At 43.8% G+C, this 18096-nt stretch overlaps 1 protein-coding gene across 1 annotated transcript; it reads left to right on the top strand.

Moving 5' to 3' along the window:
* The first annotated feature begins 4616 nt into the window (after positions 1-4616).
* LOC135708284 (uncharacterized) lies at positions 4617-17666 on the top strand. Its single transcript, XM_065230284.1, has 6 exons — positions 4617-5052; positions 6370-9231; positions 9343-9734; positions 10308-10650; positions 17002-17218; positions 17558-17666. The coding sequence occupies exons 1-6, from the start codon at positions 4617-4619 to the stop codon at positions 17664-17666; spliced, it is 4359 nt and encodes a 1452-aa protein (XP_065086356.1).
* The last annotated feature ends 430 nt before the right edge of the window (positions 17667-18096 follow it).

Below are 18096 nucleotides of genomic sequence, written 5' to 3' on the forward strand. Positions count from 1 at the left end.
GCACTCAAATTTGTCCAATAGATGCTCTGAAACACAATGCATCCACATGCCAAAATTGAGCTCTCAAGGACGTTGTTTACTCCCCTGTCGACAAAAGAATGAGGTACTGCCGAAGCCGTCATTTATCCTATATTTTTTGTAGTATAGATAACGCGTAACCTACTGACAATGTGTTTTAGTACACTCATAAAATAAATCACATAACCAGTGGAAAATATCCATGTGAATTTCACATAACTTTCATCTGATCCCATAATTGGAAATTGCACCACTAAATCACATGAACGTTATGTGTACAATGAAATCTATATGATTTCTCATATAGAATTTGTAATGCTATGTGATACTCAGGTAAAAATCATTGTTTTTGTTTTTGGAAAAATACTATGTGCGTTCCTAATAGAAACTAAGTGAAAACTTTTTTCAGTGTAGGACAACTCATAAACAAAAAAAACAGAATTATTTAAAAAAGTAGCATTTTACAATATACTGTAGTTGTTCAATTATCTTTGAAATAATGTAAATATTAAAAAAAAAACATTGAATTTGCTACAAAAAAAGCTGACCGTGTTCAAATTGCCTAGGGTTGTTATTTTCGAGATATTCGTAGGATATTATTCGTGTGGCATTAACATTTAGCTGTTATAAGCTGTTTGTAACGCTGTGCGGTTTTTTGTTTCGTTTTCGCTTTCGAATCGGCTGGTGAACAGAAGTGCGCGAATTAAGTTCTCGTTAAATGTCGTTTGTGCATTTAGAATTGCCTTAAAAGTGTAGCTAAGGTAGTTGTTTTAAATTCCACGTAGTCTGTTCGTTTTGTTTCAGTGAATTTTGTACAAAAAAGCGCTTTGCGCTTTTTTTGTACGGGCTGGATTTTTATCTTCGGTTCGGCTATCGCAAGGCCGGACAAGGGGGACTATTAAGTGGCATCTATTCCGTCGTCCGTGTGAAACGAATCATCAGACTCGTGCGCCAAGCGAAGGCCCGCCTGTTCAAAGGTAGCTAAACGGAGAAGAGTGAAGTTCGCTACTCCTCGGAGCGAAAGTTTTCCGACGGTCGCCAATCAACCGTCGACGAGGTCCTTTTTCCGCTACAACCTCTTGTGGACCATTCTTTCCGAGAGCGCGGACCGTTTGAGTGCGTAGCCAAGAGCGTACCACGGTCCGGATTTAATCCAAGGAGAAGGGTGGGTTTCATTCCATCCCGGGCGGTCATAGCGGAAGCTTAGTACGCGAAGCCGTGCGGCGGTAAGTTGGCCCTCTTTTCTCTGAGGGGCGAATCTCCCGGGAAAGCACGACTACAGTCGATGCTCAGCTCTCGGAATAATCTACCGATCGGCTCTTAAATCGGAAGCCTTCCGTCCAGCTGCCACTCTCTCCGCAACTCTAGTTCGGCCATACTGCGCACGGGTCACCTTCATCGCTGCTCGCCATACTGCAGCTCATGTGCGGCGCCATCACGCCTCGCCGCCATCGCCACGCTAACTGGAAGGTCGCCTTCCGTCGCCATCATCGAGTCGTCGAGTCCCCACCGTCAGCCATCATCGAGCCGTCGTTCTTCGCGTCGAAAAACCTGCGCAGGTATGTTAAAACATGTTTTTATTCATGGCCATGATTTGCTCTTTTTCCGTACACTCATCCAGAAGTCCAACCCGAATAAACGAACTCAATAATAGTGTTTAATGAAAATTAAAGATTAGTTTTTTATGCTTTAGAATGTTTTTTCCCTGGAATAAAAGACACTCGCTATCTTACGTTCAGTTTTTCCTTCGATTACCGCTCAGTTGAGTAAGAATTTCTTCTTTCTCTTTCCGTTTCGTTCATGTTCTGGGTAAGTCAGAGTAATTCTTTCGTTCCGATAATATCCGCGGTTCTACGGGACTTGGCGTTTTACTTTTGATATTAAGGTTAGTTGTGCCATTAGTAATCGGAAACCGTTCAAGAGGTTCTCTGAGATAAGGTCTCATAAATCGGGCAAAATTCGAACATGACCAGTGGTCTCTCCTAATCGAGAGTGGCGCTTAAGCCACTGAGTTTTACGAAAACCTCAACGAAAATTCGTGAACGGTTACATGTTAAATGTAGACAATTTATGATAACACGCAAAAACTGCTTGCTACATTTGTGGCTAAAGTGACAAAACTGACGACAAATGGGGGAAACGTGACCCCCTCTAATACTCCTGGAGCTGCTAATGGCGATTGGGAATAATGCACTAAACTTTAGTAGATTCACTCCCTTGAGCCACAAAATAAACTTTCAATCACTGATTTCTCACGAATAAAAGAACAATTTCGAAAAATAACAACACAATCAGGTAAGCGAGTGATTTCTCTAGTACTTGATATAGTTTGTATTAATATGAAGTTGTATTGCAAAATAAACATAGAGACAATTATCGACCAAGAATTGAAAAAAGCCTATCAGTTTCTGTGAGCAAAATTACGACAGTCCACAGTGGTTGAAATCGGCATTTTCGTGCCCTTAATTAATAGCTCTTTTATCATGAAATTAAGAGATATGGTGTCTTCAGAGAAGTGTTTCAATATGTTACTGCGCTTATTGTGATGTTTTTAGTTAAAAGATTAATCCCCCTAAAAGTGAGATCGAATATTTATTTTTTCAACTATTCAAGATACAGTGTTGGTGTCTTGCACAAAGTTGTAGAAAAATTCTTTTCAAAGAACTTTGCTGAAGACATTTAATTAATATCTTTTTTACTTTTCAAGATATGTGACGGTTATTGCCGACGGTCCCTCAAAAATGGTTTTCTCATCATAACTTTTTGGTCTACATTTTTTCGGCTTTGCCATCTTCTAGTAAATTGTAGATAATAACAAAATACACAATATTGTAGAACACCTCATTGCAGTATCTTCTGTAGAAAAAAGTTATGGAAGTTTTTGTAGATTTTTAGACCATAATTTAGGAACTTGTAACTTAGCAGGGGGCAAAATGGGGCAATATACCTATGGTGCATCTGAAACTTTAATAAATTTACTTCAAAATGATAGCAAACATCTGTGAATGTAAGTGATTGTTGGTAAACTATGATTTAAACAAAATAGTGATAGCCGTGCCTAAATGTGCATGCTATTTCATCAGAACTGCCGCACCTAGTGTTAGAGTGGTTTGAAAGCTCTATTGTGTACACGAATCATGGTAACAGTGCCCAGTTTTCAACTGTATAAATGGCCTCCATCGGTATGTAAAATATCTTAATTTGAAATTTGACTGTCTATGTTTTGGAATTTATGCCAAGAACTATTTTTTAAATCATTCTTATATTCCAGTTGAAATCGATAAACATCAAGCAGAAGAGCTTTTTTTGCAAACGCGTAACAAGTAGCAGACATCACTAAACTAAATCTAACAGCAATCCAGCGCTGGTGGTTCAATTCTCAAATCTATAGGATCAGGTTGCGAAATCTATTCAATATCATTTGACAATTATTGTATTGAGAGAGCACGCTTGTTGATTACGCTACGTCGAATAGCCCGTCGGACCCCATGCGCCCCGATGGTAACGGTGCTGAACATCCCACGTCAACAGCGACCCGGACGAATATAAAGCTAGTGAAGAAACTACCAAAACAAACATCAAGGGAACAATAGACGTAAAAGAGAAAAGGTGGACTGAGTGAAAAATTACCAGACGTGACGAACGGCGTGCTAAAATTTATCCTGCTATTTACACATTATTAAACTATCTTAATATTAAACCTTCTTATAGTTGAACTTATCTACTTACGAGCGATCGGCTTATATAGAAATTCATTAGCTAAACGGTTTTGCAAGATAAATTTGGTGAACTTAGTCTATTTAACTTACCTATCTATTTTAAACTTAGTGACCTAAAAAGCCAAATTATCTACTACAAAGATTAGATGTACGGCACTGTACCAACGAACAGGTTATCAAGTTTGAGTGGTAGTGAACACTAAAGAATTTTGTAATTTACCAATAAACCGGAACTCGGAACGGAATCTTTACAAATTTGCTCAACTACCACCCAACATCTTACAAAATTCTTTAAGAACATCGAGGATGTCACGCAAAACATCAACCCTTTCCATGTCAGAATTGAGTTCTGCCATGGGTGCTGTCAGCCATCTTTTTGCTACTGGCACGATCGGTGGTGCAGCAGATAAGGAAATTTCGGCAACCGATGCAGATGTAGTTACCAAAACCAAAAGCCTCACAATCGTGACCAACGCGGAACGCGAAGCGAAGGGCTCAACGGTAACAGGCGCAAGGCGCAATGCAGCTGCGGTAAAAGGAGTTCCTCCCCTTCCTAGTTCTCAGGTAAATTTTGACGTTGCCAATCTTAAAAAGGCTCAAACCAAGGGAGCCAAACCCAAAATGCATACTGGGACTCATGTCGTAGACATTCCCGTCCGGTCGATGAACGCTGTCGTTTACGCGAAACCCAACGCGCGTTATGATCCGAACCTAAACGTTCGAGGTACTCGGTTCAGTCATTGTGAAGTGTGCAATGAACGTGACAATAGTAGAATGGTGCAGTGTGATGGTTGCGATAAGTGGTATCATTTTTCTTGTGTAGAAGTAAGTCGCGACATAGCGAATTATTCCTGGATGTGCCCACAGTGTCATCCACACATGTATTTCGATGCAAGTAATCTAGTGCAGCAGAGACCAATACTCCAGCAGATTCATCCGGTAGATCCACCCCCCAACGTTATGAGATCAACGAAGTCCATCGGAAAGGCAAGCAGTAATCGCAGCAAACAACGCAAGGTTGATCGACTGTTGCAGAAGCTGGAAGAGCAGAAGCAGTTGGAGCAAAGGTTCCTGGACGAGAAATATCGAATCATTGACGAAGAAGATGACGACGACGATGGAACTGTGGTGAGTGATGATGACGTTGGATCCGAGGAGATTTCGAAAGTTCGAGGATGGTTGAGAGATACGGAAAAATGTGGTGAAGATTATGATTCCGGCCTTGTTGAAGAAGATATGTACGATGATCAACCGCAACGTGTCGTTCAACAGGCACCGATAGGAGAGCAGGCAGAACCACGATCAACTCTACAGGGTTTTGTTCCTAATCAACGGTCGACACCTCGAGAGCCAGTTCAAGTCGATTCAAGATCGAGAAGCCGTATACAGGAGCCTCCAGTGACAGCAGACCTGTTCCGTCGTCCACCGGCACATTATCCAGTGGATCCATTCCGCAAGCCGCTGCCAGCTGTTATTTCAGATAATCAGCACCGCCAGCCACCAGCACCGATTCCAGAACTTCATATACGACCACCTCCACCGCCTGCTTTCGAAAACCAATTCTATCAACCTCAAATTCATCGATCAACGACAGCTTTAGAAGGAAACCAGGCTCAACAACCGCAAGCTCATTGGAAAGCTACTCATAACTACCGACCACAGGATTCACGACAGTTTTCAGCTTCAGGAGTTCAGTTCCATCCATCATTGCAAGCCTCTCAGGCAGCTCCAGTTCCAAGAGTCCAGGGCTCACGGCAGATACCCACAGCTGCAAATGGTCAGTTCTGGTCAGAACCTACCTTCGTGCCGGAAAACCAGTATACACAAACTTCAGCATCGAGGAGTCGAATACTGCAAGGAGATACACCATTCCAAAACTCCCACTACCCGGAGCCAGACCCTCGTGATGTCGAAGCGAACGTGTGCATCCTAAGCCGTAATCAGGTGGTTGCACGTCAGGCCGTATCTAAGGATTTACCAGAGTTTTACGGAAATCCTGAAGATTGGCCTCTGTTCTTCTCAATGTACGCTTCTTCTACGCAAATGTGCGGCTTCTCTAACGAAGAAAACATGCTTCGACTTCGGAAATGTCTGAAGGGAAAGGCTTTAGAGGCCGTTCGATGCCGACTACTCCATCCATCCAACGTTAGCAGTGTAATTTCTACGTTGAAAATGCTATACGGTAGACCAGAAGCAATCGTTCAGGCATCCATTAGAAAGATTCGGTCGTTACCATCGCCACAAGTGGAGAAACTTGACACATTGGTCAACTTCGCATTGACAGTTGAAAACTTGGTAGCTACGATAGAGGCATGCGGAGTCGAGGATTTCATCTACAATGCGGCTTTGAAAGTTGAACTGGTGGAACGCCTTCCCCCCGGGTTGAAGCTGGATTGGGCAAAATATTCTAGGAATAACCCAGCACCAAACCTATTACACTTCAGTCAGTGGCTGTATTCAATAGCGGAAGATGCTAGTGCAGTTATGCCAATTGCATCTAACACGCAAAGAAGTCGTGGAACAAAGAATGACGGATTTATAAACGTTCACTCTGACGCAGAACCAGAACGATCCCGATCAATGCCAGCAAAGACACGCGCTGTCCAAGGATCATCTTTGGTGCCAATCACAGAATGCGCCACATGCAAAGGTAGCTGTACCACAGTTGCCAAGTGCAAACGATTTGCCGAACTAAGTCTAGATGCTAAATGGGCAGTTGTACGGGAGGCAAAGCTATGCCGTAAATGCCTGCGGAAGCACAATGGTTCATGCAGGCAGCAGAAACCTTGCGGAATTAAAGGATGCACTTTTTTGCACCATCCGTTGTTGCACAACGAAAAGCAGGAGGCACCAGCTACTGGAAGCTGCAACGTCCATCAAGCTCAAACCAGCGAAGTGCTGTTTAGAATTGTTCCCGTGTTGCTCCATGGTCCATCGAAGGTTGTCCGGACGTACGCGTTCATAGACGACGGTTCTGAGCTGACGCTGATGGAGGATAGCCTAGCAGAGGAGCTAGGCGTGAAAGGACCTCGATCGCCGCTGTGCTTAAAATGGACAGGTGGTACCAAAAGAGTGGAGAACGCATCCCAGAAAGTAGAGGTGCAAATATCAGCTATCGGAAATACTTCGAAGCCGCACAGGATGTCTAACGTACATACGATTCAGAACCTACAACTGCGGCCGCAGACATTAGTGTACTCAGAATTGCTGCAACGGTTTCAACACCTCGGCGGACTACCTGTCGAATCCTACAGCAACATCTGTCCTCGAATCCTGATTGGTCTTGACCATACATCGCTTGGGCATGCTATGAAAAGTCGAGAAGGAAAGCCTTACGAACCTATCGCAGTCAAAACACGGTTGGGATGGATAGTTTACGGGAGTTGTTCACGAACACAGCAACAGCCAAGCTACGTGAATGTCCACACGATTAAAGTGTGTGAATGCAACCTCGAGTCTGACGAAAACCTGCACGCTGCTATGAAGAACTACTTCACGTTGGATAGTCTTGGCGTTGTCAAACCAGAAAAAGTTCTGCGATCAACGGAGGATCAACGTGCCATGGAGATGCTTGAGAAGCTGACAATCCCAAAAGAAGGGCGGTACGAATCGGGTCTCCTTTGGAAGTACGATAATGTTCGCTTTCCATGCAGTAAAGGAATGGCTTTTAGAAGGTGGCAATGCTTAGACCGACGTATGCAGCGGGATAAGGAGTTTTCGGAAACTGTGATGGTGAAGATGAGCGAATATGTGGCTAAAGGATACGTTCGAAAGCTAACGGAGGACGAACTCAACGAACATCGGTCTCAGGAATGGTACCTGCCCGTATTTCCTGTTGTGAACCCCAACAAACCGAGTAAGGTGCGGCTAGTATGGGACGCAGCTGCTCCCGCGTATGGCGTTTCTCTCAATTCGCTGTTACTCAAAGGCCCTGACCTCTTGACTTCACTACTTGCAGTTCTTGTCCAATTTCGAGAGTTCCGGATCGCAATTTGCGGGGACATCCGGGAGATGTATCTACAGGTTTTACTGAAGCAAGATGTTCGACTGTGCTTCTTCTGGAAAGACAATCAAGTCAATGCGGATCCGAGTGTGTACATCATGACGGTGTTACCGTTTGGAGTATCGTGCGCTCCAAGCATTGCGCAATATGTAAAAAATACAAACGCTCAGCGATTCGAGAAAGATCATCCGACAGCCGTTCGAGCCATCGTTGATCAGCATTACGTCGATGACATGCTCGCAAGTGTCGAAAGTGAACAAGAAGCTATAGACCTTGCACGGAATGTTAAGAAGATTCATGCGGAAGCCGGATTTGAAATGAGAAGTTGGATTTCGAACAGCCCGGCTGTTCTGGAGGCGTTACACGAGCGAACGACGGAAGAGAAGGACCTTAATATGGGAGAAGGATTGACAACCGAGAAAGTACTCGGAATGTGGTGGAACACGGCCACTGACTGCTTCACCTTCAAAATCTCTCCACGATATGATCCTGAGCTTATGTCGGGACATCGAAAACCAACGAAGCGTGAAGTGCTCAGAACGTTAATGATGATCTTCGACCCTTTAGGGCTCATTGGTCACTTCTTGATGTTCCTGAAGGTGGTACTGCAAGAAATTTGGAGAACGTCTGTCGGTTGGGATGACCCCATCGAAGAAGCACAATTCGAGTTGTGGATACAATGGCTGAAGGTCCTTCCTGAAGTGGCGAAAGTGGAAATCCCGCGGTGCTACAGGACGACCACATCTGCTGGATACACCAACGAAGTACAGATGCATACCTTCGTCGACGCTAGTGAGAAGGGCTTCGCCGCAGTGGTCTATCTGCGATATAAGGAGGGACTCACCATCGAAACAGCGTTGGTTGGATCGAAGACTCGTGTGGCACCAATCAAATTTCTGTCAATTCCCCGTTCGGAGCTTCAAGCTAGTGTAATCGGAGTCAGATTGGCGAACAGCATAGAGCAGTCCCTGTCCATCAAGGTGAACAGGCGCTTCTTTTGGACCGATTCAAGTGACGTCATCAGCTGGCTCAAATCTGATCATCGTAGGTATAGTCAGTTTGTCGCTTTCCGAGTGAGTGAGATACTAGAAGCTTCGGAGGTCAGCGAATGGCAGTGGATCCAGACAATGAAGAACGTTGCGGATGATGGAACTAAGTGGAAACGGGCGCCAGACATGAGTAGAACTAGTCGATGGTTTAACGGGCCGGAATTTCTCAAGACCCCTGAGGGAGAATGGCCTATGAAACTACACATCGATAGCACCACCATGGAAGAACTGCGTCCCCATTTACTCGTTCATGTTAAACAACCGGAGCCAATCATCGATCCTCAAAACTACTCTAAATGGACTCCACTTCTACGTCGGACCGCATACGTGTTTCGATTCATCAGAAACGTGAGTACAACCAAACCAGAAGAAAGAACCGCTGGACCACTGACGAATTCAGAGCTGACCATGGCTGAAAACTATCTGTTCCGGTGTGCTCAATGTAGTGCTTACGCAGATGAGATAGCGATGCTTTTGGATATACGAGCGTCCAAACACTCCACGAAGACTATACCCAGAAGCAGTCCAATATATCACCTTTGTCCGTTTTTAGATGAACATGATGTACTCCGTGTTCGTGGTAGGACCAGCGCTTGTCCATTTGTTCAGCAGGATACGGTGAATCCAATCATCCTTCCACGAGATCATCAGATTGCACATCTCATCATATCGCATTACCACAGCAAGTATCATCATCAGAACCACAACACAGTGATCAACGAGTTGCGGCAGCGATACAGCATCCCTCGTCTAAAGGCTGCCTACAACAGTATTCGTCGATGCTGTCAGCAATGCAAGCACGACCGTGCTCAACCACAACCACCGGTCATGAGTGACTTGCCACTGCCTCGTCTGGCTGCCTACGCTCGTCCGTTTACTTATATGGGGGTGGACTACTTTGGTCCATTTATGATCATCCTTGGACGCCGTCTCGAGAAGCGTTGGGTACTTCTCGCCACTTGTCTTACCACTCGCGCCATCCACTTGCAAATCGTTCACACTATGACTACCGATTCATGTATTATGGCATTAAGAAACGTCATGGCTAGGAGAGGTGTACCAGCAGTCATATATAGTGACAGAGGTACAAACTTCCAGGGGGCAAGTAAAGAACTCGAAGAAGCTATGGCGAATTTAGATCGAGAGCGGCTTGCAGCGGAGTTCACCTCCTCACATACTTCCTGGAACTTTCTTCCTCCCGCCTCACCACACATGGGTGGAGCATGGGAGCGACTCATACGAACTGTCAAACAAAACCTTGGGAAGCTGAAAGCCAACAGAACGTTATCCCATGAAGTCCTCGAAAACATGCTACTGGAGGTTGAGAATATTGTCAACTCTCGCCCATTAACCAGTATTCCTCTCGACGATGACCAGTCACCAGTGCTAACTCCCAACCACTTTTTACCGGGATCAAGCAACGGGTTGAGACCTTGGGTACCGTTCGACGACAGCTCAGAAGTACTCAAAAATTGCTGGGAACTTTCTCAAGCCTTGGCCAACCAATTTTGGAAACAGTGGCTCCGAGACTATCTTCCTTCCATCACTCGTCGGACGAAATGGTATACGGAGGTGAAGCCCATCAAAATCAACGACATCGTTGTCATCGTGGACCCGAAACTTCCTCGGAACACCTGGCCTAAAGGCCGAGTTATTGAAATCAAGCAAGGTTCGGATGGACAGGTGCGAAGCGCTACTGTGCAGACTTCCGGAGGTATCTACGAGCGCCCAACTGTGAAGCTTGCCGTGCTCGACGTAGGCGTTGGAAGCAATGCACATCAGGATGACCAGAAGCGCATTACGGGGGGGAGTGTTGATTACGCTACGTCGAATAGCCCGTCGGACCCCATGCGCCCCGATGGTAACGGTGCTGAACATCCCACGTCAACAGCGACCCGGACGAATATAAAGCTAGTGAAGAAACTACCAAAACAAACATCAAGGGAACAATAGACGTAAAAGAGAAAAGGTGGACTGAGTGAAAAATTACCAGACGTGACGAACGGCGTGCTAAAATTTATCCTGCTATTTACACATTATTAAACTATCTTAATATTAAACCTTCTTATAGTTGAACTTATCTACTTACGAGCGATCGGCTTATATAGAAATTCATTAGCTAAACGGTTTTGCTAGATAAATTTGGTGAACTTAGTCTATTTAACTTACCTATCTATTTTAAACTTAGTGACCTAAAAAGCCAAATTATCTACTACAAAGATTAGATGTACGGCACTGTACCAACGAACAGGTTATCAAGTTTGAGTGGTAGTGAACACTAAAGAATTTTGTAATTTACCAATAAACCGGAACTCGGAACGGAATCTTTACAAATTTGCTCAACTACCACCCAACAACGCTTGTTGGTAAAATTATATCCCTGGTACTATCTACCAGCAAGTGTCCATAAGGTTCTTATACATGGGTCTTCCATAATTGACAATTTTATGGTACCAATCGGACAACTCTCAGAAGAAGCGCAAGAGGCAAGAAATAAAGATTGGAAAAGGTAGGTACAAGCTTCGTGATGTAATTATTTTTTTGAAATATTTTTACCCATCTAACACATACCGAGAATTCAACACCCGAAAGCATTCAAGACAACCCAAATAACATTACAAGTTTTATTGAGGTTTTAAAGCACTCTACAAGTGTAAATCATGGTCAACAGAACCCTCATAAAACTCAAATTGTTACTTGGGAAGCTACGAATCGTGATCTTCTGAACATGCTACTAGTGTCTTCTGATCCATTGATCACAAGTATTCGAGGATGGCCGAAGAAAACCGAAAAACCGGATGACGCGAAAAGCCTTTTGAAAAGTTTTTCTTACGATACTGTGAATGACAACGAAACCAAAAGCGAGGACGACAGCGATTCATGAAATAAACATGTTGAAAAACTTTTATTATCAATTAAATTTAATTAAATTAAATTGAACCCAATTAGCGTGCCGTATTTTTCTACTATAACGAAGAAAAAGTTTTAACACGAAACATACCTTCCAAAAGCTTACATTCACAGATGTTTGCTATCATTTTGAAGTAAATTTATTAAAGTTTCAGATGCACCATGGGTTTATTGCCCCATTTTGCCCCCTGCTAAGTTACAAGTTCATAAATTATGGTCTAAAAATCTACAAAAACTTCCATAACTTTCTTTTCTACAGAAGATACTGCAATGAGGTGTTCTACAATATTGTGTATTTTGTTATTATCTACAATTTACTAGAAGATGGCAAAGCCGAAAAAATGTAGACCAAAAAGTTATGATGAGAAAACCATTTTTGAGGGACCGTCGGCAATAAACGTCACATATCTTGAAAAGTAAAAAAGATATTAATTAAGTGTCTTCAGCAAAGTTCTTTGAAAAAAAAATTCTACAACTTTGTGCAAGACACCAACATTGTATATTGAATAGTTGAAAAATAAATTTTCGATCTCACTTTTAGGGGGATTAATCTTTTAACTAAAAACATCAAAATAAGCGCAGTAACATATTGAAACACTTCTCTGAAGACACCATATCTCTTAATTTCATGATAAAGGAGCTATTAATTAAGCGCACGAAAATGCCGATTTCAACCACTGTGCAGTCCTTTGATCGCAAACCAAAGTCAGGCTATAACGGCGTCGGTGGTGTAGTGGTAAGCGTGATTGCCTCTCACCCCAGCAGGCCTGGGTTCAATCCCAGTCGGCGCCGCCGAGATGTTCTGAGGCATAACATCTCTGATCACGCCTCCTCCATCGGGAAGGGAAGTAAAGCCGTTGGTTCCCGGTTCATGAGTTGTGATGGGTCGATAGGTAGGGTCCAGGTGTGGGAGCTGCCTTCCTGGTGGCGCGTCGGTAGCATTGGTGCTCAGCACGGAAAACAAGATCGACGGAAAACAAACCAAAGGAAAAAAAAAAGAAAAAAAAAGTTAGGCTACGTAAACAAACGGGTAGGGGGAAGTTACCGTGGATGTTGCGTGAGCGGCCAAAACAAAAGCTAATAGGGCTGATTGGGCTGATTGGGCTGAAGCATCGTTCCATTCAATTGACGATGTTATTTCAAATTCGAGAATTAGCGATGATGGAATTTCTTGAACCTGCGCCGATGGTGTAGTGGTAAGCGTGACTGCTTTCTCATCCCAATGGGTCTGGGTTCAATCCCAGCCGAGGTCGGCTTGATTTTTCTGAGCCATAAAAATCTCTGGTCACGTCTTCCTTCGAGAGGGAAGTTAAGCCGTTTATGAAATCTGCAGGCTGACAAAATCGGGAAAAAAAAGCTGACAAAATCGGGGGTTGACAAAACCGAGAGCTAGCAAAATCGGGAAAGCACTGTGTTTCAAAAACTTTTGAGGATTACGGCTGAAAGACAAATAATGAAGCAATTGAGGATGGGTTATAAAAAAAGTAACGGCTTAAGATATTGCCCCATTCGCACTTATAGTTGGGGTAGTGTTAGATTTATAGTGGAATCAATTAGAAACCAATGGATTCGATAATCAACTTAATATTCCAAGAAATAACGTTAAAGCATTTGTCTTGAAAGATATAGCTTGGTTCAAGAAAATAAAGGGAATTGAACTCACAATCCAAGCCTTTCCAAATTACAACAGAAGCCGCTATCCTTACAACCACAAGACCAAAATAACATGATAGATACTGCAAGAAAATCTCGAATGGGTCGTCGGTTAGGAGTACTGGGCATTGATACTGCAGATGCGAAAATTTCGTTTGTACATTTTGCTAGACTTTGCTGACGCAAAGCGCAACCATCCAATCCAGATGGTTCATCAAATAGAACAACATTATTGCGGGTGTGATGAGTGCACGTAAATTCGTTAACAATGAATGAGCAAACATCAAACACAACTTCCCATTCCCATTCCCAACTGCCCAAAAGCGGAATTGATAAAATGAACTTGGTTTGTATTGTTGGTATTTGATTGCCAGTGTTGTATATAACCAACGAACAACTGATTCTAAAACTGAGAAGAAATAGGACACCATCAGATAATTTTTGCTTACTGAATGTAAACGAAAGAGGTTTCTAGTTTCTACAGTGCATTAAACACATTAAAAATTATGCAACTTCCCCTAAATGTATAGGTATATACAGTGAATCAAATGTGTGTTGAATGCAAACCTGGGCAGTTTTTTTGTTTATATTGCTTCATGTTTATTTACACATCGTGAATTTAAGTTTGTATAAGCCTTATGCGACAGGCAGACTGCTTCATTCTTTATGTGGTTACTTTTTCGTTTTTCCATAATTTATTCCAATCGTCTTCTCTCACTCATCATCACAGAACGCAGACGATGCAAACGAAGACGCACATGTTTGCCATTTGTGGTGCATACGGAGGACTTGTTCCATCGTCATCGTTGTCATCTTTGCTCGGCCGGAGTTACATTCTGATTATTATTGTTAGACCATTTCTCAAAACCTCAAAGTGTCATCACCACGGCATTGAAATCCACCGGGGATAAAAGAAATCGGCCCACATGCGAATATGATGGTGGCGTTAGAACGTTTATTGGAATTGGTATATCATAGTATAGAACAGGGACATTCGCATTCCGTACATCAGTTTTACGGGATAGACGCATTTTACACACAAGGCACGTTTTCGACTTCCTCGAGGAGGTTTTTATCTGAGCAGTGAACGAACATGGCTAAATAAAGTTGAATTAAAATCACGACGAAATGCTACATAAAGAAAATTTAGTATGACTGGTTCGTGTTGTGCACGATGGATAATGATAAAATCATGAGGTATTATTCATGCGTAGCTAGAGAGGTTACAAATTCTCATGAATAAACGAGAGAAAGAATGAACTTCATTCGAGACTGTGAATGAACTATGAGCAGGTTGGTGAGATTGATGATGATTTTTGCGACTACAATGCTTCTCTTTCGAATTGAGCTCCCTTCGCTTATCAGAACCAACATCCTACAAGAGTGTATACCATTTCCGTGGCCTTATTGGATTTGCTCAGGCGAAAAGGACGAGGGTTTTTGCTTGGTTTTCATGATGTATTTGCGTTTGTTCAGAAGAACCCTTTGTCGAAACTATTGTCTGGTGTTAGAAAAAAATGGATGGAAGGGGGAATTCTACACGCATCTGTTCTGAGTCTAGCCGACACAAGATCCAACATGAAAATCAGAAATCGGCATGTGAAAGAATACATCGAAAATAGAATAGAATAACTCAACAGTGTTTGCGTTTTTTCTATAATAAGCCTTCCAGTTGGTGTGTTACTGGGTTGAGTTTAAGTACCAACAGTTTCACGATCATGAAATGTGCGGTAAACAGTAAATTGATAGAAAGGAGAAACAGAGCGAAAATGTGATTAAGTAGAGATTGAAATAAATTATCGCTAAGTGAACCACGGCATGTGCGGCACGTCATCGAACTCTGCGATTCATTGCGCTTTGGTGGGCCGGTATGATAAAAGTACGGTTTGAGGCGATTAGAATCCGCGATTCCTATCGAAAACATTCATTAGAAGAGTGAAAATTCTCCTACGCTTTTCCATATTAATAAATAAGTTTAGTTGAGTTAAGTTGATGTGGGTTGTTTGAGACTGGACAGCAATTTTTGCAAAATTATATACTTTCTTCATTTTTTTGGGCTTCCCAATAACCTAGGCACTTTCAATTCCCTGCCTGGTCAAGAAATTTTTCGGGTTGAACACTCCCCAAAGAACCGTCTTGTTTCTTTTTCGGTGACATTTCTGTTGCTGATTCACGATTCAACTTTTCATCAGGATATTGTAGAAAAAAAACTGCTTTCCTCCTCAACCGACTCATAGATCCGCCTGACGACTACAGCGGTAGTCTGCACCACAGTCCACCGGGTCCACCGTATCGAATAGCCCGTACCCCACACCGGCCTTGCTCAAGTCGGCCAACTTTATACTCCAATGGAACGTAAACGTCTTCCTGCAGCGCATCCTAGAGCTTCTTTGACAAGTTGATCTCCCCTGGATCATCGCATTGCAAGAGGTAAACAAAGCCTCCGTCGAACAGATGAACCATTCCCTCGGCGGATTGTGGAGGCGAACCAGCCTAAGGCTGAAAGCCTCCTAAATAAAGCTAAATAATAATAATAATAATCCCTCGGCGGAAGATACAACTGGACAAATAAAAGCGGTAGAAATTTCCGACACTCCGTAGCCATTGAGGTACTAAACACGGTACTTTTCCGGGTTATCGACTTGGACTCACAATTACCTATACTCGGGATCCAACTTACAGAACCAGTGAACATCACCGTTGCCTGCGTTTATTTGCCATGTGGACAAATCGGGAACCTCCCTTAGCTCAGTCGGTAAAGGCGCAGCTACAAAGCAAGACCATGCTGGAGGTGGCTGGGTTCGATTCCCGGTTCGGTCTAGGAATTTTTCGGGTTGGAAAATTTCTCGACTTCCCTGGGCATAGAAGTATGATTGGACTTGCTACACAATTATACCAATGCAAAAATGGTACAGGCATCGAAAGCTCTCAATTAATAACTGTGGAAGTGCATCTAGAACACTAAGTTGAGAGCACGCAATAAGCTAATATGCGATATGCAATAAGCTTGATGCGAAGAAGAAGAAGAAGAAGAAGAAGAAGAAGAAGAAGAAGGCGAAGACGAAGAAGACAAATCGGGAACCTCAGCTGTCAACTCAACGAGACCCTAGTGCAATTACCTGAACCACGCATCCTAGTCGGGGACGTCAACGCGCACCACTCAAATTGCGATTGCCCTCGGTCGGACCTTCGTGTCACGGACCTCGTAGACATATTCGAGAACAAAGAACGACGTAACAGCCGCCAGTTGCCATATCGCTGGTAAAACGCTGTGGAGCGTTAACTCTGACCTGTACGGTAGTGACCACTACCGCATACAAATTCAACTCTCGGCGATATTCGTCCCGGCGGTAGCCTGGAGGCCACGATGGTGGTATAAACAAGCGGACTGGGAAAGCTACGGCACCACAGTGGAGACTCTACTACAGCAGCGGAACCCAGACAGTATCGAGGACCTCTTGGACGCCATATGCGAAGCAGCAAGGGCCGCCATCCCCAATACTAGCAGCGTGCCGGGGAGACAAGCCCTCGGCTAGTGAAATGAAGATATGAAGAAGGCAGTCAAAGCCCGGTGCAAGGCACTTCGGACACCACGATAGAGAGGAGGCCCTTTGTCACTATCGTGAACTACTCAACCAATGCCAACAAGAAAGCCGTGATGCCAAGCGATCCGGCTGGATGGAGTTCCTGGAAGGGATGAACGCATCGCAATCCTCGGCTGACCTCTGGCAGCGAATCAACGCCCTCAGTGAGAAACGACGCACGACACCTCTTCACGTCCAGGTTAACGGTTCCACGGTTTCCGATGCGGAAACGGTAGCTGATGAACTCGGTACCTGCTTCGCCGACCTTGCAGCCATCGAGAAGTACACAGCAAAAAAATCTGAATTTTACTGGTGACGTAAACATCCATGCATGCAAACATTCATGCATGTAAACTTCCTTTTCACGAAAACTAACAGCTTGCAAGAAATGTTGAAAACAAAGGTGGACAGTTGCATACAATATATGGCATATTGCATGACATTACTCATAAATTTACACGATATATAATGTAAACTTGCATGATATATGACGCTCCATTTATGTGCATCATAGTAACGGAAACATACACTACTTTTTTAGCAGTGTACGACAACAAGTTCAAGCCATTGCAGACCCCCCGACACCACCAGTACTGGTGTACCCAAGTCTTCTCTTGGCAGGAACTGCATCATGCCCTTCGCTGCAGCAACGGGAAGTCGGTGGGACCCGACGAAATCGGATATCCTCTACTCAAGAGGCTACCTGTACCAGGACAGCTACGGATGCTAGACCTCTTCAACAAGCTCTGGCTCACCAACGGGTAACCAGCAGTATGGAAGGAAAGCCCGCGAAGTCAGCAAGTTCCGTCCAATAGCGGTAACATGTTGTATGGCCAAAGTCCTGGGGCGTATGGTCAGCATGCTTTCCGACAAGGTTTTGGCACCTATTTCGCAAACCTAGGGCAGGTTCTCCAGAACGCCTACGACAGCGATCTGCACACCAAGATAGTATCGCTCGACATATCAAAAGCGTTCAACAGAACGTGGACGCCCCTCTTCCTTAAGCAATTAATCAACTGGAGTCTTAACGGACCCATCGTTCACTTTATCCAGAACTTCTTGTCCAACCGCTCATTTCGAGTCGCAGTCGGCAACACCAAATCCCGGCTCTTCCCCGAGGAAACGGGTGTCCCACAAGTATTGGTTATCGCCGTTACGCT

Source organism: Ochlerotatus camptorhynchus, unplaced genomic scaffold (assembly GCF_037179485.1).
Source record: "Ochlerotatus camptorhynchus isolate MF236.1 unplaced genomic scaffold, CSIRO-AGI_Acam_v1.1 ptg000329l, whole genome shotgun sequence".
In the NCBI taxonomy this organism is placed as follows: Eukaryota; Metazoa; Arthropoda; class Insecta; order Diptera; family Culicidae; genus Ochlerotatus; species Ochlerotatus camptorhynchus.